Here is a 27,430-nt window from a genome sequence, read left to right on the forward strand (position 1 = left end):
GATTTCGAGGTGGAGAGATCTCCCCCTTGTTCGGTCGATCCATCGCCGTCGACCGTAGACGTTCAGTCGCGCCCTCGCGCTCACCGACATCGCTAATCGTCGTCACTCTTTCTCGCCCTCCGAACGTAACATCGGGTCGTCCAGACCACGTTATTTCATTCGCGATTAGCTTCGATTGGAAATCAGTCGTTCCAAGATTTTTTTCCGACTTATATCGTTCCGATATCAGATGCAAATCATGAATTACACGGTATTGTTGAGCTTGTTGATCGTCTGTTGGATTCGGTTGCCAGTTGTTCGTTGTGGGGTACGTGATACGTCATATCGCGTTTAAAATATTCTCTTTTCATCTTGTTCTTCGCAGTCGATCTGTTCGATCTATTCGACGTTTGTTTTTACTTGTGAAATTCGAAAGAAGTGGGAAGAGCGATGCGCGCGCGGTCGTAGTGGCGATCGCGCGCGCATCGAGCTTTGGCTAAGGATATTCATGCGAGGAAAGGAAAAAGAAACGGATAGATCTATAGATAGACAGTAATTATTTCGATCTGATTCGAACTCGAGAGGATTAACGATAAGAAAAATATGTTTCATAGACGCGACCGAGTTTCGTTTCGGACGAAATGATCGCAACAGCAGCTAGCGTGGTGAATGCTTGTCAAACGCAAACAGGGGTGGCGACAGGTAGGTCCGTCGAGTAGCGATCGAATGACGTATCGTTTAATTAATAAATAAATTAATCTAATTTGGTCGTTGTCTGTTTCAGTGGATATAGAGGCAGTGAGGAATGGTCAGTGGCCCGAAACACGTCAATTGAAGGTAATAATACATTGGTAAAGTTGGCAAGTCGGTGTGTCGCGGCATGTCCGCGGTTTTGGGCAACTTATTCAGCGGAAAAGAAAGAAGCGCTCTCTCTTTGGTTCGCAGTGTTACATGTACTGTTTGTGGGAACAATTCGGGCTAGTCGATGACAAGAGAGAACTCAGCTTGAACGGCATGCTCACGTTTTTCCAAAGAATACCAGCTTACAGGGCAGAGGTACAGAAAGCGATCAGTGAGTGCAAGGGGATCGGTAAATATTTGGGTATCTATATTTTATTTGTTATATTTTTCGTCTTAACGATCGATCGAGTATTTTTGAAACCTCTCTTTCCTGTTCCTTCCTTGATTATCGGTACATTCATTTCCCAAAACCATCGCTTATGTGAAAAAACAACGCTCGACCAGTCTTATGTCTATGGCATACGATTAATCGGATGCTGCACAGTCATTTCGGTCGTTAATCGATCGTTCTTTTAGCTAAAGGTGACAATTGCGAGTACGCGTACAGGTTTAACAAATGTTACGCGGAATCATCTCCGCGGGTGAGTACATAATTCCGCTTCAACGAACGATAGTTTCGTTTATCGTTTTGATCTTGTCAGCGACTTGTTTGCGCCTGTGTTTCAGACGTACTATCTGTTTTAACCGAGTGTCATTCGAATCGAAGAAGAGACGAGATCGGAAGGAAGCGATGCAACTATCTCATCGAACGAATCAAAGCTGGGCTTGAATCGCGTTTCGCCTTATCACGTAACAGAATTGTTACCCGTTCAAACGAGTAGACGGCTTTCTGTACGAAATGTTAATAAAAGAAAGAGACATTAGTCTTTCGCGTTACTTTTGTCTTACAGTTTCCACCGCATCAACGTTTCCGACTCTATTCCCTATCCGTCCGTCTCGGTTATATATCGCTGAAAGGCGTCGGGATGATACGAAACTGGTGTGATCGTTCAAACTATCCAGTTGATCGCGACTTCCGATGCTCGGATGATCCAATTGCCAATTGAGGTCGCGATTAAATGTGCGCGATACGAATGAAAGGAATGGCCTGCGAACGAAATACGCTTCGTCCGAATAACGCGTATCGTCGTGACGCATTTTCTTTGTCGAATCGAAACGACATCCGATAATCTTGCAATCCGTAAGACGTTGCCTAGCCAACATGCATCGTTTCCCTTATATAGAAAACGGTCGGTTTGTTCGTGCAATCCCGAGGTCTATTCGTTGGATAGCAGGAAGTGATTAAAGTGGCTAGGAACATGCTCGACTGCACGAAATTCGAACATTAATTGAACGTTTTGCGTTAGCCTGTATTTTACTGTCCGTTGGCTACGAGTTCGATAATTGTGCCTTTGTCGCAATTTACACGCCTGTATTTACGCTAAATGTCTATTGTTGCTGGGGCTTAACTTCTCCTTTAGCTTTTAGACGCTATCATTAGATAAACATCGGATGAAGAAGGTGGCGTGTTCGTTTGCCGAGTAAAATCAAATAATTGTATGGCGTATGAATATGAAATTACGCCAACCGATCCTTTTAGCCGGCTGAAGCGAAAAGTGGACGTCTATAAATGGTACGAATTCGTAGCACCGGTACAGAGTTGACTCTGGTGTCTTCGACGTTCCTGACGTGCGTGGTCGAAATTGTAATATTTTCATCGACGGCAACGAATTACCGGAGAAATGAGAGCCGCGGCAGTTTGGATGTCTTTGATTTGTCTTCTAACGCTGCGATTCGTTTTCGTCCACGGAGGTACCATATCCGTAAGTATTGTAACAGGTATCTGGATTCGCTATCTCTTTACATTCTTAATGGAAATAACCCGAATGTTCTACGAACAAGTCGGATCCCGACGACTTCAGGAGAATGACATCCGTACATAGAAAGAAGTGTATCGTCGAAAGTAAGACGACGCTTGGTAAGTTGGCGAAATGCGCAGCGACACTTTCCACAGATTCTTTTTTTCTTTTTTCTTTTTCTCTTCGTTTCTTTGCGTCCTTTAAATCTAACAACGACTTCCTTTTACAGAGGCCATCGAAGCTACGGAATACGGAGAATTTCCTGACGATGAGAATCTGAAATGTTACTTTAAATGCGTTCTGGAAAAGTTCAACATGGTAAAGTTCGATGTTGATGCATTGTATTTCTTAGTTAGACAATAATATCGCGTTTCCTATAAAAGAGTGTTGTCGTTTTGCATAGTGCAGATGGACAAGAATGGTAAAATAAGATACAACATACTGAAACAAGTAATTCCAAATGTTTACAAAGAAATAGGTCATGAAATGATCGATAGTTGCAAGGACGTCGGTAAGTATTCCATCGATTGTATCGACCGCGAGTTTATCTGTTATAAATCTACTATTTTGATAATTATTTCTTTAGACGCAGAAGATAAATGCGAAAAAACTTTCATGTTCATGAAATGCATGTACAACGTCAATCCTATAGTAAGTACGCCAAGATAGCGCGAGTTATTTTTATGAAAAAGCTTTCTATCTTTTGTTTTCTAGGCGTTTATTGCTCCGTGATCAACCATAGAAGTACCATGTTATCATTTGGACAATCGTTATTGTACCGAAACGTAACAAAGTAAAATTATGTTTATTATATCAGCATAATAAAAATATAATTATCTATGAGAGTGACATATATACTTTAGAGACGCAGTAACGAACATTTCATCTTGAAAGTCAACGCGAAGTATTCCGATAAAGCGGTATTCGCTAAATCGATCCACGTACATAATGTACACAGTACATATAGAATGTAACGAGATCGATTATCGATCGACAAGAGATCGTATCGCGTTCGCGAGCGCGTTAATCGTCGTAACGCAACTGAAAATATCGCGAAACAATCGAAAAATCGATGATAATTACACCTTGCGTGGTTTCGTTTTCCTTTTGTTAATATTCATTATTTGTTCGACTATGATATCGTCCGCTCTGGGATCGACAGGAACAGCTTGTATCGGGCTTCTCGAAATCGGCGCCGGTTTTGGCCATCTTTCGATTAAAGCGTTCAGCCACAACCATAATTTTTCTCGATTGAAAAACGCCACTGCGATAAACATGATAAAAGGTAACGCGACCACGGACGTTTGATTCATATCGCTATGATCGATCTTACGTTCCGCGTTGAATGTTAATTTTACATATTTGAACGATGAATTCGCCTCGAAATAAAATGGTACGCTTCTATACTTGTGTAACGCATGAGACAATGAAGATTCTAATTGTACAAAGTACTTTTTACCGTCTGCCTGCAACGGAGGCAAATGTACCAGGAAACCAGCATTGTAAACGCTACCGACCTTACCCAACTGCTGAGTATTTAATCTTGACGTGTGTATCGGTGAATCGGGAGTATCTTCTCTGCATAGTTTTACTTTCAATGTACGATAGTGTTCCGGTTGCACAGACAGGACGTGTACCGAGACGTCGGTACGCGCTATAGGGTGAAACGCAACCAATCGAAGACCTCGAATGTCCGACGAAGTTTGTATCGACGTTGAGATGGGACTAGTACGTTGAATGTGCGCGTTAACTTCGGCGTTCGGTTTTAGACGGAATACGTAGGTACACTGTATGAAAGAAAAGACGACAAATTGCTTTTAAAGTTGTTGTTGAAACGCTTTTGAAAGGACGAATCCCTTGATCGAGACGAAAACGTAAAAAACGAATAAATCTAAATGACAAGCAGAGATTTCGCTTACCGTTGGCTGAAGCCCCCGGATTCGAAAGCTACCGTTCTCCTCCGTGGTCGCTTCTTCTTGAAGGTTATCACAGTCTCCTTGTCCTTGAACTTCGACTAGCAACCCGGCTTCGGGTTCACCGTTTAGCGACGTCACGGAACCGTACGCGCTAAACGCGACCTTTTTCCCGTATAGATTTATCTTTACTGTGGCACCTTCAACGACTTTGATCATTTTCGATGGAGGATCGAAACGGTATTCCTTCATCATGGGTCTCAAATAGTATTCGCCAGGGGACAAAGAATTGAAGATTAATTTCCCATTCTCGCCGGTAATGCTGTTCTTTCGATAACTTTGTTCACCAGACAATGACAGCAGGACACCCTATATATCGCAATAATCAAACCCAACTCCATAATTTGCTATAGAGTTTAATCGCCTCGGACTCGTACGTACCTGTAGAGAAACATTGTCAGCTTGATCGGAAACCTGTACTATGATCTCAGCCAATTTGTGAGCTGCAAATACTCCGTTGGAATCAGGCCCAGTGATCACAAATCCTTCTTTCTCCGCGGTAACGCTGATAAACAAACAGCGAAGAATTATAAACGAATGAAATAGAAAAAAGATATGGAATGACGCGCGCGTACCTGTATTCTACTTTCCCATCCAAAAGACCAATACTGTACGTTCCATCTTCTTGCGTGTCCAGAGTGTGTATAGGTACAGCTTTGTCATTACCAAATATTTTCACGGTAACTCCTTCCAGTGGTGGATTGATTCTACCAGCAATTATCTGTACGATACGCAGCAAGGTGTAAAAAATGATAACACGTACCCCGATCGTAGCGAGGAATTTGAGCAAAACGCATTTAAGCACTTTAAGCGAACAATTATAGCACTCACCTTCCCTAAGTCGCCCACAAACGTAGCAATATCGTCTTGACAATCGTTCACACCTAATACCTTCAGTGATGTCGGACTGAATAGAAGGATATTTGATAACGGTGTTATTGTATAAACGTTATCTGTTTTTGCCTTAAATTCGAATTCATATTTATACAAATCTTCGTGACGCGTTGATTTCAATGGACCAAGCCTATGTAATAGAAATGGCGCAAACATTAAATGTGTCGCGTCAAATGTGAAATATGAAGATACAATAAAGTTGTATAAAAATACGGTACGTGTTCGCTTACATTATAACCTCACCCGTTGCATTCTCGATTTTTACTTTAATTCCATCTAATGCGGTTCGACTTAAAATGCTTCCTATGTGACTATGCTCCGTCGAATGTAATAAAATAGGCGAAACAGTGTTCGTATTCCATGTGTGAGACGATTTCTCATAAACGTGACAACTCTTTGGCGTAAATGTATACATTCCAGGTTCTGATATGCAATGCTTCGTGCTTCCTTTGTTCAGAGCTAACGTTAATTTTTTCAATTCACCTGCTTTCGAATATTCAACCGTGGTGTCGTGAGAAGATATAAAAGTAGCAGAAAATCCAGTTTGTTCGAAGGGCGGTAATTCAGATCGTTCTGAAGTTACAGAAATTCTATAGCTGGGATTCGCCCAACAAAAAACATCATTGTCTATTAACACCTCGTAATGGCCGGGTAATACATCCGTAAATTGGTATTGGCCAGCTGCATGATCAAAGGAAACTTTACAGACAAAACGGTAGTATCGAGTGGGTCAATTGCCCGATATGACCACGACAATAAGAACGCGTTGTAATTAATTGTTCTATAGTGTCCTGTATCATTGAAGTATGAAATAAAATTTATTTTTTTTATTTCAACGCATGCTTATTGTCGCAGAATTTCCAAAAGCAAGAGATCAACCATCAGATACGAAAGGTATAAAGTAAAATAAAATCTAACCTTTTGTTTGAATTGTTTTTATCGTGACACCGTCCAGTACCTTCAACGTTACGGATGCCTGACTGCAATCGGTTTGTGGTAAACACTTTACCGTTCCTGTTAACGTAGCTTTTAATTGTAAGAAGTTAATGTTGCCCACCGGTCGGGACGACACGTAGATGGTTTGTTGCAATGGGAAAAATCTGAAAACGTATCAATGTCAAGAGATATCGAGAAACTTGAATAAAAATGCAAAAAGCCAACGACAATGAACTTACTGTAGACCTTTAGCTCTCTCTTCCGCACTTACAATAACGCTTAATTGATACGTATCAGGAGTGAGATAGGTGGAAAATTCACCTGTTATTGTATCTATTCCAATTTCTTTGGTAAACGTGGTAGCCGTATTCTGGATGGAAACTTTTCGATGATCTAAACCTCCCTCTGCCGATAAAGAAACTTTGCCATGAACTTTATACGCTGCTGGTATCAAAACGGGAAGTTCCGGAGAATTGGGAGAGATCTTGACCGATTTGTCATCGAACAGTAGGTCCTCTGAGCGTTATAGGAAGTGAAACGCAAGATAAATAACTGAAATTCGCATTTTCCGCAGAAAGACAATAATTGAGCTTAAACTTGGCATACCGCTTTCAACTTTCAGAATATATTGACCGGCTTTTATATTATCCAATACATATTTTCCATGTTCATTCGTTATAGCGATTTGCTTTTGAGAAAGTAAAACTTTCGCTCCTGGTAAAGGATCTCCATTGATAGCGGTACGGACGATACCATTTACCGTAAAGCCGGTAACTTTAAATCCTTGACGTAATAGGACGCTGCTGTGATTCACTTTGAACGATAATTCAGGCGGTTGAACATCAAATTTAGTTTGAGCGCCGATATAATACGGAACAAGTTTATATTCGCCAGGTGATAAACTTGGAAACATGAATTTACCACTTTTATCCGATACAACGTGACAAAGTGGCTTTCTAGATTCGAGATCTTTAGTTATAGGTGTCGTTGCGCAATTCCTAGCTACACCGTTCTAAGCAAACGCAAGACAAATAGATCAGATTTTGTTAATTTTGCAAGGTGTACAGGAAAAATATCAGAAAGAAAATATAAGAAACTCTTACTCCAAACAATACAAATGTTACGCCACTAACTGCTTCTTCTTCGCTGGTAACTCGACCGCTCACATCGTATCCATAAATTACCAGACTACCATCAGGAAGTTCTGTGTTGCCTTCTCGTACCGTTACTTTCACAGTATCTACTTTCAACATCCATCTAAAGAATAAAGTAACGCAATGTGACATGTATCGTAACACAATTAAGTCAAACCTGATGGTACTCACGTGGGATGGGACGCAACAAGTACATATTGTCCAGGTTGTATGGGGGTAAAATAAAATATACCACCTTCCACGGTAACCGTTGTACCAACAGGAACTTGCTTGTTGCTTTCTTTATACAATGATACTGTAACACCTTTAGGACCAGAATCAGATCTTAAACTGGTAACCTAAACCGTTTTAAATTTCTTAATAGTATTGCCAATAACTCATAGAATAATTTTTATCACTCCATATATATTAGATTTTGTATAAAACGTAAACATGGATAGTTTACCCTGCCTGTGATACCAAAACCTTTAAAGGTAAAATTGATATCTTTGCCTTCACTGCAGGCATCCGTAGTTCCATCTACGACCAATAAAATTTCTGTAGGTTCGAAACTCCATCCCCTAGGTGGATCCACCTAAATATATATAAACAGAAAATTAATATTCAAAACTAGATACAATGGCTTTAATTAATTTCTTTAATTAATATACATTAAACAACAGGTTATTATGAAGTTTTCTTATATTGTTTCTTATTACCTTCAAAACGTATTCTCCTTTATCGTATAAAGGAAGGAAATAATATCCATTGTTAGGGGCACACTCTGTGGAATCTTTGAGGCTACCAGATTTTGTATATCTAAATAGATTGAAAGTTTAAGTCATTATCTATCGTAATTTGCGTTGTAATTTGATTTGGTTAGGAACTGCTCCATAAACTACTCACAATTTTATTTGTACTTTAGCAAAATCGATATCGGCATGACTTTTCAAAAATCCACCACAACCTAAAATATCTTCTGCATTAGAATATGTGGTTAGAATATAAAAACAAACTGCAGAAAGAAAAGTTGTTCGTCTCATGCTTATTTCTTTTGTCCGCTATTCATAAATATCCAGGTTACGAACAACGTGACCACTGCAACGATTTCGTATGAGACCTGATTAGAGCATTGCCAAAGCACTGACTCGTGTAATAAATGTACATTGAATAAATGTACGATTATAGATGAAAAACTAAATTGTAGAATACTTGTTAAATCATTTTCTACATTACCAACGGGTATTGTACTCATGCGCACATACACGATTCAAATTCTACTTTAACTATTTACTATACGTTTATAATACTTCGTTTAAAAGTAGCTCTCGATTGATAGTATAGTATAAAACGAGACAATTTGTGCAGAAGTGCCCATGTGCTGTTATTTGTGCAATTAATTGTATGGAGAGAAATAGCGTTTGTACATTTACGAATCATTCGTTTGTAACATAACCTCAATAAGGTTATATTATTTTAACAAATATACATATACATATAATAATATAGGAAACATCAAGAACTGTCGTAAAACGGAGAGAGTTAGATCTTATCAGAATGGTAAAGATAGCATTTCAGATAAAAGCTACGTTAGAAAATATAGAGGAACTGAAACCATCGGGAACAGAATTTAGATGGTACCTCAAATTTACTTGCTGTAATTGTGGCGAAGTATCAGAAAAATGGAATTATGTATCTTTGAGCGAGTCCATTCCAAGCCAAAGAGGAAACTCAGTGAATCACTTTGCGAGCAAATGCAAACTTTGTTCTCGCGAAAATTCCATGAGCATCTTGGAGGACTCCATCAAATCGTTTCTCGCGAACGATCAGGAGAAATTCCAAACGATAGCGATATTCGATTGTCGAGGCCTCGAACCTAGTGATTTCTCAGCAAGAGAGGGATGGACTGCTAAAGCCGTAAACGATGGAAAAGTATTTACAGATGTAGATTTAAGCGAAGGAGAGTGGGCTGATTATTGCGACAAGATTAAAGAACCTGTTGGAATTTATGAAATAGAACATAGATTTGAAAGAATGAAATAATAAGTTTTAAGTGCTTGTTACTGCAATCAATACACACATAATGGGATACTCTACGAAAAATAGAAATACTTTGAATTCAATATAAATTTTACAAAAGTAGTCTTTTTCTTGTCTGCTCATCTTTTCACTACTAAGCTGATACTCTACTTTAATCGTATTCTGTTAAACAATTTGTTTCAATGTACATACATGTGTAATCTACGCGCGTATTGTGCATACATATATTTAAATATTTATCTAAGCAGAGACATTCAAAGATGCCTATATCGATTTGAAATTTGTAATTTTCTAATCTAGATAATAAAAAGCTATTTGTTTGTTGTCATTGAAAACGTAGAATATGATTTACACGTTCTTGCACATTCATGTATACACAAATCTACTATAATGTAATAAATACATATTTGTAACATGAACAGGATAGATATTTACTATTACTACTACTAAGCTAGGCAAAGAAAAAGTAAGACGGTCTACCGTAGTTAGCGACATCGTTAAATCGTGTAGGAAAGAAAACCAAGGTAAACGAATGCACATTTCCAACGACGTAATATAATTTATTCATAATCATATAAAAAAAGACCATTTAATCTCGTAAATGGTTTAGTACAGAGGAAATTTGCAACAATAATTTTATAACTCTTCCAAGTTGATTGAAAATTGCCGATTATACCCTGCACCTGAATAACCGGGTGACTAGCATTGCGCGTTAGCAGGGGGGAGGTTGAAAATTTTATTCGTTAACCAATCAACAAGCCATAGAAGAGTTTGAACAAGACTAGTCAGCTATGCGATTAGAACTCGTTCTTTAGCGCGTACTTACCTTCGGAATGTTTCGGTCTACTTAATTAGTTAAGGTAATGAAAACCATAAAGACGATGACGATGATGATACTGCTAAACGATAATAATAGTACTAGTAATAGTAACGATAATGACGAATGACGATGATGGTGATAATAGTAATATAAAGTCGTCATACTAAACAACAATATTCAGTTAGGAAATTTTTGTAGTGACGTATCGGCATAAACTTGACATACCACGTTCACGCTAATTCAGACCGGAACGAGCTTCTCCGCGTAAGAAAATTATAGTCACGATAATAATGACAATGATGATAATAACGATGATGACGATGTTGATGATGGCAATGATGATAACAATATTCGTTTACTTGTATAAAGTAAAAATAAAGTAGAAATTAAATCTTCTCGAACGAGAAATTAAACATATATACATATATGTGTGTATATGTATACGAGTGTATAGATACACACGTATCGGGTATAAAAGTTGCGAATGAATTGACCTGAGCCAACCGTGATTCACTGTGAAATTAATAGGTATTTCACGTGTTACGGCGTTAACTTTAAAACTGGCTAAGAAAGTTGCAATCACAGTTCCCAACGAAACGGGCAAATAAATCACAAGAGAGGATCAAGAAAAAAAAAAAACGATATTACGACATTGTATAGTCGATAACTGGCTAACTAGCTAGCGTACTAGTATTCGCTACCACTATTGTTCTCTAACATCTTTTACTATGGTCTCTAGCACATCTAACACAAACATAAATATTGTGCGCGTATTATGAACTGTCGTCTCTTACCGAGAGAGAACTCGAAACGTATATGTAAATCACAAAGAAACAATTGTCATCGAACGCTTAAGTCTAAAGATATAATATGTCGATAACGCTATCAGTCTATTCTCACAAAAATATCACCGTGACTGAAAGTATTTTTCGTCTATTAGACCGTCAGAGTTGAATATCATCGACGCCGAACCAGCGAAGGAGAATTACATTTTACGTAACGAATCGAACGAAGGAAGAATCGAACTGATCGTCGACGGTAAGAATTCGATTCTGACGATCTTGGAAGATCTCTCGACGATTTCTCCACGCGAATCAATATCGTTTTTCTACGAAACTCAGAAGAAAACATTCTAGTAGTAGCTTTCTAATATTATGAACGTCTATATAGCATATGATGCTATTATCAACTAAACGATTCTATACTACCGTGCTAGATTATTATCTTTGGTATACTAACGGGAAATGTTTGTTCCGACCGAGCGACGGAATCGACGACAACTTTGCTCCTAGTCCGTTGTTACTTTGACAGTTTATCTTCGGAAGTAGCAAGTATGAAGTAGAAATAGGAACATTACGAGTTAATATATGTATATGTACGAGAAAATTGGGATACCGGCGCATGCTGTCGACGCGAGAATTAATCTACGAATAGGCCCGTGAAAGTACGCGAATCGTTTGTGATCGTTAAGTTAAAAGACAAATCGAAAAAAAAAAAAATAAAAAAAAATAAGAGACGAAGAAAAGGAAAGCGCGGATAAAAAAGCAAATCGCGATAAGAGGAAATTCATCGTAAGAACGGCAAATTGAAAAAGATATTTCCCGGTTTTGTTCCAGTGGATGCGATTCTTCCTGAAACGACTCGAAGGGATCACGTACAGTCGCGGCGGCGTAATCATTTTTAACACGTCGAGCAAAAAACGCGAGAACAATGCCCAGAAAATATTTCATATTCTTAATTTTGACTCCCTTACCGTATAAACAGGCAGAAAAATAGATCGATTCCCTTCTAAACGAATAGATAGATAGAAATTCGGCTAGATCGTGTCGATCATCGTCGTTTCACGGTGATTCGACGCGTTTCGTGAGCATCACATGTTATAATTCGGCAGAACGTTACACGAAGAAGAGCGTAACCGCGTGTCGCGCCTAAGTTGTTCGTCGCGGATCGTCGCTCGATGATCTTCGATGCGCGAATCGTCGTCGCCGTCGTCGTTGTCGTCGTCGTGATTGTTCCACAGCGACATGACCGGCCGGATTCGCCGATCGCGAGCCAATTCTAAGAGGAGATGTCGATTCTTTTCGATTTCGCGATCGGTTCAGGGCAATCGATCGGTCATTACCGGTTCCAAACACGTCTGCTTCAAAGTGGCGGACTGATCCTCGAGACTTCTCTTCAGGCCCTCGATCGTTTGCATCAGCATTTGCCTTCGCAGTCGGGACAATTGATGCTGGAAGATCTGCGAATCCTGAGCGTTTACGGACGCGTTTGCGGCCAACCGTTCTTGCCGAAGCCTAGCCACTTTTTCTTTCAGAGATCTCCTTGAATCATCTGTGAACGGTAGCGGTAGCGTAGACAGTTGTCTATACTTGTCACGACTTATCGTATGGGCTGCTTACCGGTATCGTCGGTGGCGGTATCCCCATCCGAATTTCTCAACGTGATATGCTCCCCTAGAGTTTTTTGTATCCTGCCATAGGTAGCACTGCCTGCGTACACTTTCCTTTTGACCGGCTCGCTTTGCGGACAATAGGAGGATCCTTCTTTTATGGGTCCCATATCGACTGACCTGCAGAGATAAAAAAGAGCATTCTCTAAGACTGCTGCTTCTAACAAAATCGGCGGATACGGGGAAATGTGGGTGTCAAGGATGTAGCTTTCGACACGCTAACCTGAAAGTCATTAGAGGTGCTCGCCTCCTGATGTCGCATCTTTCCTCCGAGTCCGAGGAACTCGACGTTACTCCCTCCTCCTTGGTTACGGCGTTGAGCGACGATCTCGAGGTGCGAAGTTCTCTTCGACTTATTCCGGGGAAAGAATCTGTGTGCGATAAAAAGGTGCAACGAGGCCTGTTGACGAGGTAAGGGGAAGTTTGAGAGCGCGTGGCGCACTGATCCGAACCGATGATACCGTTGCAATTGAACATTGTCACTGCCGATGGTGAATTGGTCGTGGACGCCGTCGCCATTCTCGCGTTCACTCGCCGTCCATCGTAATCATCGGGATCCTGATTCTCGTAAACCCTCGGTCGAGAGCAACGAAGCATACTTTTATCAGGTGACTGCCGTTGGCTCACCGTCGCCGTCGCCTTTCTTCTCGAAACGAGAGGGGAGTCGATGGAGCATTTGATCGAGCTGGATTGGAACGTGGCTGTTGTCGTACCGGGCATCGGCGGGGAAACGTTTCGCTCGACGAATCGTCGCATCGGGGAACACGGTTGAACGAACTGCTGCCTCTTGGGACTGGTATGCTCGAGATCCTTGATGCTGCCACTCTGCAATTCCGGCTGCGAGTTCCTACTCTTGGAGAGGGCAAGTTCGATATTCAGTTCTGTATTTTTGATGAGTTCGACCCGTTTGTTCGTGAGTCCGTTGTGAAACTTTCGGGAGGGCGATGGTACGATGGGTAGGCTGGTTTGATTCTTTTGCATGTTCACCAAAATGTTCTCTGCCTCGAGGATCAATTCTCGATACTTTTTGTCCGCTTCCTTATCGGCCTCGATCAGAGCGATCTCGGAGGCGAACGTCGTCATATAGGTGTTGTTGTCGGTGGTAGTTAGCCGCCGCCTGACGAGGTTTCCGTTCACGTAGCTCACCTGCAGATCGAAAGAAAAAAAAAGAGGACCGATATATCGGTATAATCGGTATACGTAGCATAGGCCGATATACGTAGATAGGTAGAAATTAGAGCGCGCGCGCGTACCGAATTGGAACGTCTCTTGACGACATCGAGATCACCGGTGACGAGCCGGCCGGCAGACGATCGTTCGTCGGTCGATCGGAGCGGTGACAAATTTTTGTTCACGTCGCAATTTTGTTTCTTGCGACGCAAACAAATCGGTGTACCACCGACGCTTCTACTACCCTGATTGAAGCCCGAGTTTTTAAGCAGCATTCTCTCGACCAGCACGCGGTTCAAGTTTGCCGCTGTTTCTTCGTCATCGTCGTTGTTGTCGTCGTCGTCGCCGTTACGGTCGTTATTGCGACCAATGATTCCTCCTATTACGCCGGTATTCGGATCGCGTTTGTCGAAATTCGGTTTCCTGCGCTGCGAGCATCTCTTTTTCCGTTTTTCGCTCGACTGCTGCTTCTCGTCTGTCGGTTGCTTCTTGTGTCGCGCTGTTTGCTTCTTCGCGGTATTCTTCGCGCTGATCGTTCTGCGAACAGAGGCGCGACGCGTTTCATCGCCGACAGGAAATAGAATTTGCGCATGCACGTACCTCTGAAGCATGGCCGCCGCGGCCGCCGTCGCCGCGTCGTCCCTGTTCCTCCGCTTCATCAACGACTCTCGCAGTCTGCTGCTCCGCCGTGCGAGTTCGCCGGCGAACGCGAAATAAGTACAGTGTCCGGTGTTGGTGAAACGTCCGGTGCAATCGAGATTGTCGAGATCGAGGAACGAACCGTTGTCGATATAGTCGAAGTCATCGTTGCCGAGAGGATCGTTTTCATCGGCACCGTCTCTAACGGCGTCCAGATCGGACAGAGATTCGATGTAGTCCTCGCAATCGGTCGGATCGCTGTCGGACAAGATGTCCGTCTCTTTCTCGTAAACGTAACTTTCGTCGAATTTGCCCATCATCTCGTTCAAGGTGATATCGTCTTCGGATGACCTGGCGCTTCGCGTGATCGATGACGCGGACGAACCGTTTCTATTACCGTTTCCGTTTCCATTTTCCTTCTCATTGCCGTTCCTATTTCCGTCCTCGTTGTCGTTGCTGCTACTACCGCCGGTACCGTTGCTACCGGCAACGCTGCTTACGTTGCTACCGCCGTCGCTGCTGCTGCTGTTGGTGCTACTGCCGCTACTGGTGCTGCTACTGCTGCTGTTGCGTCTTTGCACGGATAAAGCTATCTTTGGCCGAATCTCCATGCCAGATGCTATTCTCCAATTTTGATTTATCCTACGAGAAAGATTTGGATTGGAATAAAGAAGACGATCGGCGGAATTCGAGAGGCAAAGAAAACTCTGATATACTAACGGACTCCTTCCGGCGCTCAGACTCTCCTGTTTCAATTCTCTTCTGGCTCGTCCTACTCGCGCGCTGCTCGCGTTTACGTCACTCGCGCTCCCAGACGATTCCGTGAGCTTCAGGCCAGAACCACTGCTGGTATCGTCGATATTTAACCTCGATTTGAAGCCGGTGGTGGTACTCGAGCCGGAAGAGTTGGCCGACAGCCACGGATTCGTCCGGATTCGCGAGCGTTCGCGCGGCGATTGAACGGTCGGTGAGAGCAATGGCGGCGGTATGGAGGAAGGCGGCGGTGGTTCGGTCAAATTGCTCCTCGAAGATTCCGCTGAGAAGGATTCCTCAGTCCGCCTCTCCTTCGGTAGCGCCGATCGCTGCACCGAAAGATCCTCTTCAGGAAGACGATCGCCGATCTGTTTGGCAAAGCGAATCGCGTCACTTTGCAACGACTGTCGAGTCGATATCTAAAAGGACGAAGACGCGAGTCTGTTCCTCTCCGTTGAATCTGTCCCGCGTGACGTTCGGGATACGTACCTTACTCGTCCTTCCGTATTCGTTGGATCGAACGACGTCTTTCCCCAACTTGTCCATCGTCACGGTTGCCGTAGAGAACATCGTGACACAGCCAGAAACGGAAGGTTCGACGTTGCCCTCGAACCTTCCATGTCTGCTGCGTGCTGAGAGCAAAGAAGCGCAGGCGACCGGAAAATCCGACGAATCGCTCGGTTTCTTCGGTCTGCCGTTGTTATTGTTGTTGTTGTTCTTGCTGCTACTGTTGTTGTTGTTGTTGTTACTGTAGTTGCCTGTGGCTGTGCCGGCATTGGCGTTGGCGTTACTCTGAAAGTAATGGGTGCCGGTCCTGATGTTGATGTAATATTCCGGTGGATAACTGGTTCCGGGTGAGGTACCGTCCGTCGAGTATCCGGTACTGTAGGCGCTTTCCGGAGAAGAGAGGTTGACGCTGCCGGTGCCCGCCGATGTACCAGAGGACGCGGTCACGGTACCGCACCGATTACCATCCTCTCCGTGCAATCGAATTTCGTCCACGTTTCTCGACGGCGAATCTACCGGATGAACCTGCGAATCCAGATGACCTAAAATATAGGAGGGCCAGAAGATCGCGCGAAAGGCTGATATGGAAGAAAGTTGTGCGGTGGAAGCGGCCTGGTAAAGCGAAAGAATCGACTCCCGAGTACGACCGGTGTACGGTCCAATTGGATAGCAGTTGGCTGCTAGAGGAAAGCGAGAGTCGACGGAGGCAGAAGGTGAGAGAAAGAGAGAGTGCGATGCCGTTGCCGTCTCTTCGCTCGTTTGCTCCGCGATTCTCGTTTTCATCTCTGAGAAAATAGAGGAGACCGTCGCGGCAAAGGAGCTCCAAAAGAGGGTTTCGTACGGTCGACATCGAAACATACTCACTTGGTGCAACGCGGGAGACCTGTGAGACCCGTTTCGAGGAGAATTGGAATTGGAGTCGAAACCCTTTTCCCCCTTGCCCTTTCGGTCCTTTTTCTTTTTCGATCGCACGATATGTGCTTCCATCCATGTGCGCAGTTTCGTTCCAAACATGATGCGCGACGGTGATCGGCCAACGGTGCGCGGGGCTTCGTTCAGAAATCAGCTGTCCTGCTGCCGCGTCGGGGATCGCAGATCTGTTCCAGGATCGTCGAATTCGACTCGCGTTCGATCACGGCGGTGGTGACGTCGGCGCTGACGGCGACGACGCTGACGACGTCATCGACGGCGATGACGAGAATCGATCCATTTCGCGAGCAAGCCAGCCTACAGCGATCAAAGTTTCCGGAAGCTCGCGAACGTTTCTTGTTCTCGCCAATTTCTAGCCTGTCGCCGTTCGTCCGATTAGCGTGGAAGGCCGACACGTTGCTCGTTCTCTTCGCACCTTGTCCATTCCTCGACGATGCGACCCAACAGATCTGAAACAAAACGCGAGAGAACTTAGATCGCTAAAAGCTCAATTTCAAAAGGAGAACCACGAGCATGCACGAGCATGCATCTAACGTTGTCGTCTGTTTAGTTTCGTTCGAAACCCGAATCGACTTTATCCATCAACTACCGTTCCTCTCGCTGACCTTGGAAGATTTCTCTCGCGGAGAAAATTACGTCTATCTTTTACGGCTTTTTTTCCAGCTTTCGCGGGGAGACGCGGTCGCGAGGAAACGCGTCAACGGGAGTCGTAAATTCCCGTTACGATTATAATAATCGACACCACGAACAGATCGATCCTGTCGAAGTGGTCACCACTTCTACGAAAACTCCACATCTGGTCTTTTTAGCTTTCTCAAGCGCTGAAGCCATCGACGGCATATAGACAAAAGAATAGCAGGAAGGCAGACCATAAACAGTAGACAGGCGACGTTGGCTTCGGGGTTTTTCAGTTATAAGGTAACACTGCTAGCGTGCGGATCTGGACCAGCTCAAATTGTATTCCTACTTATTATTACGCTTCTCTATTAAATTAAATATATATATTTTGTACCTTACACTTTATCCACGCGTTGTCTCTCTTTATACATCTAATCACCTCAACAGATTCCCTTATTTCTTGTGGGATAATAGGGGTCGTTGATGTGGTACAACGCTGCGATTAGAAAAATATAAAATTTGTATTTCCAACACTCGATACGCTAAAGAGTTACACCGTTACGTATGATATGAATGTCGTAGACGATACTTTGAGGTATGACACTCCGATGGATGAGCACTGAATGTTCTTTCGTAACAGAGCAAGGCCCTTACGGTTGAATGTATAAGAAGAAGATGATTTTCTTGATGTAACAGAAGTAGCAAATCGAACGGACTAAGTATAGGTAGGAAGCGACTGCTCTGTAGTCTAGAGCACAAGTCTAGAGGGATGAAGTGACTGTTCTGTCGCGATCAGAACAAGCGAAGTTCGTTCTTGTGCGATTACGGAGGAAAGCTCGCTGTGGGTGTGTCTTTGGAACTAAGCACGTGGATTCGTTGGAAAAGCGAGGGTAACGATCCGCGATACCCATTGGTTATAGCTAACGTTAATAAATGAAAATCGGAGGAGGAACCTTCCTACCGACGCGGCTCGGGGGTGACCTTGTTCATGGGAAAAACCTACTACTAGTACTACTTTCTCTGTAATTTGTAAGAACGTGGAATAAACCTAAGGACTGCTTTAAGTACCAGCTACAAACCGAAAATACTCGCAGGATCGAAGGTTCCTGCGAACTAATAAGATTCAGTTTATGGTGGGTCTGTCTAATGGTGCTTGGGCCTTGACGGTCAGACAACGAAGGACGTCGCACGTAACACGCATCTTTCTTACGCGAAGAGAAGAAAAGTCGAAGGAGAAGGTAACGAGGGGCGCGTAAGACGGGGTAAAGATGCGCGAATAAAAAGGAGAAAATAGGAAAGCAAGAAGAAAGAGAGGAGAGAAGAATGAGTTAGTGATCGGGGGCAAAAACGATCCGAGGGAAAGGAAGAAATTCGTGTCGCGAAAGGGGTGAAAGCTGCCGCTTGTTTTCGACGCAGCGGCACAACGCCACCTGCTGCCTAAGTGTTAACCTTTCTCGGTTAGCGAGGAGAAAAGAACCAGTGGCTAGATTCCGAGATACAGGGAATCGTAGTAAAAGAGGCGAAGAAAGAAGGGAAGTGGACTTCCGTTTGCGATATTTCGCGAAAGGGAGCACAGTGGAGGAACGGAAGACGCGCGGGTTAAGGCGATTAAAAACTTGCGAAGTCGAGGTTCGCCATTTCGAAAAAATCGTCGACTCGGAGAAAACGCCGCAGCACGACGCGCGTTGTTGTTCGAGCGTCGTTCCATTGTGCTACCCTGGACGAAAGAGGAACACACGCCGAACGAGAAACGCAAAGAGAAAACAATCGACCAAGACAATGGACGATTCGCTACGCTACGCTATACAGTGGTTTCATCTTCGTCGTCTAGTCGTAGGATACAAAGCCGGCGAGGTCGCGCGTTCGCGGTTACGATTTTCACTCGAATTTAGAGTTGGACTTTATTTTTTCTTTTCTTCGATTACGTTGTTAGTTGCGAGGGATGGCGTTCTCGAGAACTAGCAGCCCTTATTTCGCCCAATGGAAAGATTTGGATTTCGTTGGACGCATTCGCGAACTGACATCGTATTTCCGACGACGAAGAAAGACATCGAAGGTAGAGCGCGGTAGCGCGCAACGATATTCCGAGACGAGGAAGAAAAAGGTCGATCGAATCGATGCGACGTTATCGTTGCGAGGCGCGTATAAAGAAAGAAGCGCGGTCCTTAACCCTTCGATCGCGCGTCGAACAGCGAAGAGGTCGGAGCGCGATCAGCGTATACTTAACGACGATGCGATTAATTCGATTAAGACGCAACGTCGCTCGCTAAGATAAAAATAATCGACCCATTATTGATTATAATTTTTTCGCGTGAGCGAGCCAACGCGCGAGCGTACGACGATTCTGGGAATGTAGAGCCGCCTTCGGCAGACTGTCGCGACAGCGCGAAGCGAGTCGATGCGATACCGCGTCTTCTCAAGGAATCGAGAACGGGAGAAAGGGAACGAGATTCTCGAGAAAAAGTAGTCGCGGACTCGGAGAGATCGCGACTGGTGGACGAGCGGCAGAGACGCGAAAAAGCGAGTACCGGCTAACGGCTAGCTAGAAAGACGGGATTCGGAAAGGGTTCGATCGAGCAGCCGCGTGGGTGGTTCGGAGCACAGCGGAGGTAGCGACCACGACCGTGCCGGGGCAAACGTTGGTCGCCATGGCAACTCTTGCAGCTCTCGCCCCAGGCAACCCCCGGGGATCTACGGGTCGATCCCATCGATCGATCGATCGATCGATCCAAGCAACGTTCGTTTTTCACGAGATCTGTTTTCTCGTCCGAACGACATGCCGCGGCTCGACCCTCGCTCATCACCACCCCCGCGTTTTCTCGAAACATTTCCCTTTCAGGCGTAAACTCGAACGAGGAAGAAAACAAGTCGGTTGCCGCGATTTCACGGTTCGAGTCTCGATCGGTTTGCTCGTTGACCGTTCGGATCGATCCGGCGCGCCGGCTCCTTTTCCCGGTTGCCGTTGCCCCGTTGCCACTGCCATCGCATTCCTGATACCTCCGACGACTATACTTCTTCACAGAAGCGTATCTCGCGTTTGTTTCGCGAGAAGTCGCACAGCGCGATCGATCAAGTTGCGCTCGATCCATATCGCTTAAATTATCTATACATAAATACAATTCCGAGTACGTAATAACGTTAACACTGTGAGTCATCGACGACGGTTCACGGGCGCATACGCGATCGCGACCGCGCGTTTGTTTCCCACCCGAACGACTTGTCCCGCTCGAGTTGGACGGTTGCCAAAATTATGTAACTCCGTGATAACGTGGCCACAAGTGCGCTGACTCTGAGGTAATTATTTACAGAGTTTACTGCCATCTTAAATGTCCATCATTTTTTAAATATATGCGACGTGTAATTGAATATATTTAATATATGATTCCAAATGAAATTTTCCTGTACATATAACCGCCGCTCTGTCTTAGTTTTCGAGGTATTCGCAAAAAATTGTCGATATTACCACAGTGAAGTCCGCCTATGATAATTGTGCGTTCGTGCAACGTATGCGCGTCTCGCGGCGACTGGATGAAGTAACGCCTGAACCAAACCTAATTCTTATCTTTTGTTTATAGTTTACATGGTCCGGGTTAGGTGTCATTCTATCCGGTTACCTCACGGTGACCGGCAAACCAATACTAACGCGTACGCTGTCACGGATGCACAATTATCATAGGCGAACTTCACTGTAGTGATATCGACAATTTTTTGCAAAATACCTCGAAAACAGACAAAATTCACTGGAATGGTACCGATAGATTTTTTCAAATATCCAAGAATTAAAAGAGTCCGGTAGTAACATGCGAAGCAAAACGTTGTTCGGACTGTTGATTTCTACAACTTGTTAAAAAATCGTCGAAATCCAAGATGGCGACAGCTTTCTAAATTGTAAATACCGATCATGATCATCGTCAGTTTAGTGAATTTCGTTGCGAAATCGGTGCGACACAGTGAGAAAGTTTGCTTTGTTAGGGAAGCGACTGGATTCGCGACTGGGGAAAAATATAAAGAGAAGAGGAAATGACAAACCTCGGTCAGGGTCAAGGACACGAGGTAAAACCTGGTTCGGTTCCAGGCGGAAAATCGTCGAACAGCCGAGAGTTTTCACAGCGGTATAGCTATCGTTATGTAGTCACTCGATTTAGGATATTTTGCTGTATCGTAAATCAAGCTATAAAATAAAACATTACGCGTAACTTTGTTCTCGAAGAAGGCGCGAACTTAACAAGTCGCGTCGCTACTATTCGTATGTCTGAATTGGCATCAGGAGGAATACAACGCGAACAACGACCGTCGATCGCTCGCGCGTGTATCTAATTCCAATTAACGTTGGTATCTCGATAAAATGAAAAGCTAATTTGTAGGTTCATTTGGTTCATTGGAACAAAGGATAACGGGTGTTCCCTTCCTAGAACACGGTTTTCTCCCCGAATGATTCTCGTGACAATGGCGTGAGGTGAAAATATGCGCGTTAGAAGAACATACGAAACAATTGGAACACGATTAACGGCCGGTTGGCAACTCGCCAGTGCGTAGATACTCGCTGTGCGTAGACGCCTGTATTCCAATACTTTCCGACCTTGCCCGGCTTTCTTCGAGAGCTTTGGTTCGGTTTATCGAAAGCCTAAACTGAGAAAACGATCCTCAATATACATACCGTATACTATATAGAACGATTTTTCTTCCATCAATCGACGAGCTCAAACACAAACGATCGAAAGTCGCAAGAGCAATTTATTTTAAGTTTTACACGACTCGTTAGCAAATTTAAACGAAACGTTAATCGAAATGGAGGCCGAGAGAAATAGCAAAAGGCGTCCCCTTTGCTCCAGTTGCCGGCGCACCCTCTATCGGAACGGCTAATTCGAGCCAACTACCCTCCACGAGGATCCTCGTGACCAAAAATAATCCATCCATCCATTCGCTCGCCCGTATCTATTGGTCGCGTGACGCGTGATGCGACGGTTCGCACTCGTCAGACTCGCGTTACGTATAGATACTTAGGAGGAGAATCTTAGTCTCGCCTTTCTCAACTCCGACGAATGCGAATCTTCGGAATAAAGCACACCGCGAGTCGATTACGCACCACTACCTCTACCGGGGACTAACTTATCTCGTTCGCACTTGTCTTCTCCCTTTTGTGTTTCCTCTTTGAGCGTTTCCTTCGCAAGCTGTGACGATCATTTCCTGTCCGTCACCACTTTGCTTCGAGTAGACTTCTGTACGAAATTTTCAGACTGATGAACTCTTGGCGTGTCTTTCTTCGTTCAGCCTTTTTATTTCTTTGCCTTTCGAGAAACGCCACGCCTTAGCGCGCGATGTTCCCGGGAACAAATGATATCGCACGTTGGCTCGCGTTTCCGGCCGCGAGAACCGTGCCGTATCGCACGATAGAACGCGTTCATCGAGTATCTCGACTACGTATTATTCTCGAAGAAGATATTCTACCCTTCGACACGACTCTCGGTAACGTTAATCGTTACCCGAGTTGTCTTACTCGCGATAACGCGAACTCTCTCTCTTTCTCTCTCTCTCTCTCTCTGCCTTTCCATGTTTATCCGCGAAAATATTTCCTGGAAATTCGACTCCTATCCAGAAGAGCGCACAAACAATGAAACGATATCTAACAAAAGGTTGTGGTGGAGTTGCTGCTTGATAAAAAGAAAGGAAAGCAGAAAAGGAGGGAACAAGCATTTTTATAGTTTCTATGTTCCGTAGACGCGGTCGCTCTCGAAGAGGCTGAAACTGATTGGTCCTTCGTTCTATGGAACGCGACGCGAGATCTATTTTCGTTTCTTTGTTCAAAATTCCTTCGAGACTCATAGATATTTACACCACGTCCGATCAACCGTTTGAACAACTGGAAAATCGCGACGAACCTTTTGCTTCTTCCATACCATCCCGTCCTAGGTGTACTCCTCGTATGGAATTGGTCCGCGTTCGCAAACGTATATAGGTTATGTAACGATAATGGCTAGCGTGCGACGGACTCGAGCGCACTGGATTCGGAAAACCGCGCAAACGACGGTTACCACACTTACCATGCCGAATTGAAGTTGTCCATCTACGTTCGTTTTGTTGGTACGAAACGACGTTTACGTGCTTTTTCTCTCGGACAAAAAAACGGATGCAACGACGACGGCAGCTTTTACGCGTCGACGCATCGTATTGCAACGACCCACCGTCTATTGTACAACCTTTAACCTGCGTTATTCTCCAAATATTCCATCACAGTATCGTCGCTTTTATCGTCGCGTTAATAAGATTACGGTATTAAGATTCTTTTCTAGGAGGTAAGAGGCGATACAATCGCCAATAAGATTTCGTTTGTATAGTATGTAGTAGAGAGAAAGTCGTATGCTCGGATGCTAGGAGACAAATCTGATTCGAACGGTGGTCGTTTGTCCATAAACGAATAAAGTGTAGGGAAGCGATTGTTTGCCGATTGCCAAGCTTTCGGTAGAATAACGAACGTTAAGGAATTGGGGTCTCGGAAGGAACGTATTCGAAGTAATGCTTTACCTTGCTTTCCATCGAACGTCATCCTCCATCAGTTACGATCTCTTCTTACGTTTCGAAAATACCGAAATCCGCCGATCTCGATCAAGTAGTCCGTGAATCGAACGATTATTCAACGAGTCCACGTTGGAGAAATTAAAACGTGTGAAAAGATGCGCGTCACTTCTTACGTGAGACGTGTTGTATGGACCGTTCGAGAAGAGCAAGAGGCACGGCCGCAGTGCGGCCGGCACGCGACACTCTAATACTACGGGAACAAAACCTGCTACCTCAGTGACCGTTCCGACGAGACTGAGCGCCGCCGACTACGCACCCTTATTGGGTGGGCACGTTGCAGGGCCGTACTCGAATGGGGTGCTCTCCCTCTATACTCTATGTACTCCCTTCCACCTGATACTGTCCGCTTCTGTCAAGCTCTCGGCTCTTTCCCGTCGATACGAGCCATCCCACCGTCTCACTCGGAATATCGACACGAACTAAAGAGCACGAACCGTCTTTCGAATCCTACCTGATTTCGTGCTCCTCTCGCTCTCGCGACCGACAGAAACCGACCAATTCTTACCGCTCTGGCATTCTCGACAGCTGACAAACCTAGACGACTCGATCGAGTTCGATGTCCGACGATGTACATTATTGTACATATATACATACATAGCTGTCCCTTTTGCGCGTCCACGATATCCTCTACGAGAAAACGTACGATCTTAAATAAATCGATGTTACAGCGTTGACACGATTACGTAGTGTATATATATAATGTATGCTATACGAGCACGACTAATGAACGACGAGCGATACGTCCCTGTGCAACAGTGGCTAAACGGGACGACACCCTTCGACAACGTAGGGTAGCCAGATCCAATCGAGGGGACTTTGGAGAATTCCCGCTCTCATTTCGTCGAGTATTGCCGTAGAAAAGACACGACAACGATCTCTTTCGATTTTACGATGTATTTTCGTAAGATCGATCTGCGCGATTCTCGGCATAGAATAACTGTTTCCTTCTTCTCATCTTCTTCAGTTTAATGAGAAGGAACCATTTAGTTTGAATTATCATTTAGCGACCTTTTTAACTTTGTGCTTGCCATTGTTTGTGGCTCTTCGTGGCTTTCGACAGAGCGACGTCGAACCGTCTCAAAGTATCGAAACCTTCGGCTTTTATACTGCCAAATGAATACCTTTCGGGGTTGCATCGCGAACAAAAAGGAAGATTATCGATTGCTCGGTCGAATGCCTGCCCCCAGCTTTCTCGCATTTACATGCTCGACTTTCCCATTCGACTAAATCCGAATCTGTCTGCCTTCGACGCCAAATGTTGGAATGTTGCCTCGCGTCAATTTTACTCTACACCCTCGCTCCCAAATCTCCCTTTTTAATCTTTTGCCAGCGAGAAAAAAAAAAAGAAAGGAAATTGGGGGCACAAACGTGAATTCGTCGAGACGATAATTACGTAGGTATCTCACCAGAGGGATGCGATATTATCCGTATACGAGTTGGCACTGTTTCGAGGCTGGATTTTTGCCAGGATAAATATTGATCTTGTCGCGTCCGAGGATCCTCTTGACTTCACTCGATTCGATTCGACGATCGCATCGCCCATCGACGATTGACACATGTTACGCAGCCGAGCTTCGAAATTGGTGTGCTACCTTCTTTGCTACCTCTTCTCCCTTGCACCACGGAGACAAAGGAGCGCAAGGAGTAGCAACTACTTCGATTAAGCTCGAGCGTAACGTAATAATCGAACGCGATTCGGAATTCCACTTCGCGCAATTACGTTTCGCCACAAAATTTCCAACGAAGAATCTGGATAACTTATTTGATTCCGTGCATAATAAAAATAGAAAGAAAGAGAAATAGAAATAGAAAACGAAGAATGGAAGAGATAATTTGAGGCAGAACCGCGGGAACAGTACAAAGAAAGATTGCCTACAGTCTACAGCATAAGCTCGCACGAGCGACAATTCATGGCTCGTTGACAAGGCACGAAGGGCTATCGTCGTCCTCCGCTCTCTCTTGCTCGAGCTTGGCTTCGCGATCGACTCTTTTCGCTTGATCCGTGTAGACGCGGCCCGCTACCGAAACTAACGGGAAAGGATAACGAGCCCTTTACGGGAATCCACTCGTTGCGTTCCCAACGAACCTTCCGTAAACACCCTTCGTCGTTCTGGCAACACCCTCGAACTCGCTTCAAGGTTCCCGCTACGAAACACCCAGCCACAGCCTCAGCGATTGTTCTTTTCTCCACCGAGTAGTCACGCGCACAGCTTTCCTTTCGCGTATCTTGCTTTCGGCTAAGCGGTGTGTGTACGCAGTCCTTTCACCGACACGCACGTTATTCGTTCAACCACTCAAATTCATTTAAACGAGCATCGCGTCGACCTAATTCACCGTGAGATTCTGCTGCTATCTCGACCAGGCTTAGATACGTACTTGCGTGTGCAGCCTTTAGATGCACGCGCGACCAAATTGCTCGCATTCTACTTTCGAGTATGTATCGCCTAATTAGGTGGAATACGAAAAAAACGCGCGTTCCCGGGTTCGAGTGTATCAACCTTTTCCACGATTAGATGTTTCTTCTACCCTATCCCATACATTGTATTATCGCATGGATGTAGATTACGTTCCTATTCATCGTTATCAGTTCCACTACTTGTAATTTGATACATTTAATACAGCTACGATATATTAAAAATGACGAAACAAGTTGCCTCCGTGGCGCAATCGGCTAGCGCGTTCGGCTGTTAACCGAAAGGTTGGTGGTTCGAGCCCACCCGGGGGCGAATTTCTCTTTTGTCACATCGATTCCTTTCGAGCGAGGACTTTATAAATGACCATAAATATTGTACGTATATTGTACCAAGCATCGAACAAGTACAATTTTTTTGTATGGTACTTCGCCCGAAAAATTGCTAAGCCAAATCTACACCATTTTGAAACAGACGAAGCAAACGGAACTGAAAATCATCCCCTAGTATCGTCTTCTTTCCTTCCTCCTTATTCCATTATTTTTTAACTTATTTGATATCAAAGCGAAAAATAGATCTACATAATTTTAAAAAAAAGCAACGTATTTTTTAATACGCAAATCTTGCCGATGCAACAACAAAAAATAAAATTCCGCCCAACGTGGGGCTCGAACCCACGACCCTGAGATTAAGAGTCTCATGCTCTACCGACTGAGCTAGCCGGGCTATAATTTTTTGCGATCTTTGATATAGCAAACTATATGTATTACGTACTAATAAAACTGCCTAACTTATAAATACATTTTTTCGATACTCGTCGACGATACTTTCGACGCCCGATTCTTGCGAAAGTTTCGTAATAAATGCGAAACGTGGGTTACGGAATAAGTTGCAAATTTTTGCTTAACGCTATCGTTTATTTGATGAGATCAAGTACTGACGATAACTTATTTCACGTTTTAC

The 27,430-nt window shown here is 44.1% G+C and overlaps 4 protein-coding genes and 2 non-coding genes across 12 annotated transcripts; 4 read left to right on the forward strand and 2 right to left on the reverse strand.

Moving 5' to 3' along the window:
* Positions 1–47: 47 nt before the first annotated feature.
* On the forward strand, positions 48–1,643 carry LOC100650332 (general odorant-binding protein 69a). 2 transcript variants are annotated; one of them, XM_003398508.4, is made up of 6 exons: positions 48–307; positions 594–681; positions 764–816; positions 925–1,081; positions 1,297–1,361; positions 1,447–1,643. In XM_003398508.4, the coding sequence occupies exons 1-6, from the start codon at positions 230–232 to the stop codon at positions 1,462–1,464; spliced, it is 459 nt and encodes a 152-aa protein (XP_003398556.1). In that variant the 5' UTR covers positions 48–229; the 3' UTR covers positions 1,465–1,643. The 2 variants fall into 2 exon arrangements, with proteins under 2 accessions (XP_003398556.1, XP_048265292.1); XM_048409335.1 differs by lacking the exons at positions 1,297–1,361; positions 1,447–1,643 and adding an exon at positions 1,225–1,295 and having other exon boundaries at positions 67–307.
* Positions 1,644–2,439: 796 nt separating this feature from the next.
* Positions 2,440–3,463, forward strand: LOC100650211 (general odorant-binding protein 99a). 3 transcript variants are annotated; one of them, XM_003398507.4, is made up of 6 exons: positions 2,440–2,582; positions 2,662–2,737; positions 2,848–2,936; positions 3,027–3,129; positions 3,205–3,269; positions 3,333–3,463. In XM_003398507.4, exons 1-6 carry the CDS (start codon positions 2,502–2,504, stop codon positions 3,348–3,350), a joined length of 432 nt encoding a protein of 143 aa, XP_003398555.2. In that variant the 5' UTR covers positions 2,440–2,501; the 3' UTR covers positions 3,351–3,463. The 3 variants fall into 3 exon arrangements, with proteins under 3 accessions (XP_003398555.2, XP_012168318.2, XP_048265291.1); XM_012312928.3 differs by having other exon boundaries at positions 3,027–3,269; XM_048409334.1 differs by lacking the exon at positions 3,205–3,269.
* On the reverse strand, positions 2,943–24,308 carry LOC100649850. Of its 4 annotated transcripts, none has more exons than XM_048409312.1 (23): positions 24,003–24,308; positions 16,797–17,311; positions 15,915–16,457; positions 15,393–15,754; positions 14,634–15,314; positions 14,117–14,570; positions 13,087–14,009; positions 12,814–12,983; positions 12,537–12,745; positions 11,654–11,730; positions 8,274–8,373; positions 8,021–8,149; positions 7,747–7,913; positions 7,525–7,678; positions 7,028–7,433; positions 6,661–6,937; positions 6,404–6,585; positions 5,716–6,184; positions 5,423–5,615; positions 5,167–5,312; positions 4,973–5,096; positions 4,538–4,900; positions 2,943–4,405 (listed from the first exon to the last, which is right to left on the reverse strand). In XM_048409312.1, the coding sequence occupies exons 2-23, from the start codon at positions 16,944–16,946 to the stop codon at positions 3,698–3,700; spliced, it is 6,987 nt and encodes a 2,328-aa protein (XP_048265269.1). In that variant the 5' UTR covers positions 16,947–17,311; positions 24,003–24,308; the 3' UTR covers positions 2,943–3,697. The 4 variants fall into 4 exon arrangements, with proteins under 4 accessions (XP_048265269.1, XP_048265268.1, XP_048265267.1 ...); XM_048409311.1 differs by having other exon boundaries at positions 15,393–15,793; XM_048409310.1 differs by having other exon boundaries at positions 5,716–6,166; positions 15,393–15,844.
* On the forward strand, positions 8,745–10,013 carry LOC100650449 (CXXC motif containing zinc binding protein). The gene is made up of 2 exons (XM_020864949.2): positions 8,745–8,973; positions 9,064–10,013. Exons 1-2 carry the CDS (start codon positions 8,959–8,961, stop codon positions 9,595–9,597), a joined length of 549 nt encoding a protein of 182 aa, XP_020720608.1. The 5' UTR covers positions 8,745–8,958; the 3' UTR covers positions 9,598–10,013.
* A 2,400-nt stretch (positions 24,309–26,708) lies between the features above and the next one.
* Positions 26,709–26,782, forward strand: TRNAN-GUU. Its single transcript has one exon. It is a non-coding gene; the product is annotated as a tRNA-Asn (tRNA).
* Positions 26,783–27,120: 338 nt separating this feature from the next.
* Positions 27,121–27,193, reverse strand: TRNAK-CUU. Its single transcript has one exon. It is a non-coding gene; the product is annotated as a tRNA-Lys (tRNA).
* Positions 27,194–27,430: the final 237 nt, after the last annotated feature.

This window comes from Bombus terrestris, chromosome 10, assembly GCF_910591885.1.
Source record: "Bombus terrestris chromosome 10, iyBomTerr1.2, whole genome shotgun sequence".
In the NCBI taxonomy this organism is placed as follows: domain Eukaryota; kingdom Metazoa; phylum Arthropoda; class Insecta; order Hymenoptera; family Apidae; genus Bombus; species Bombus terrestris.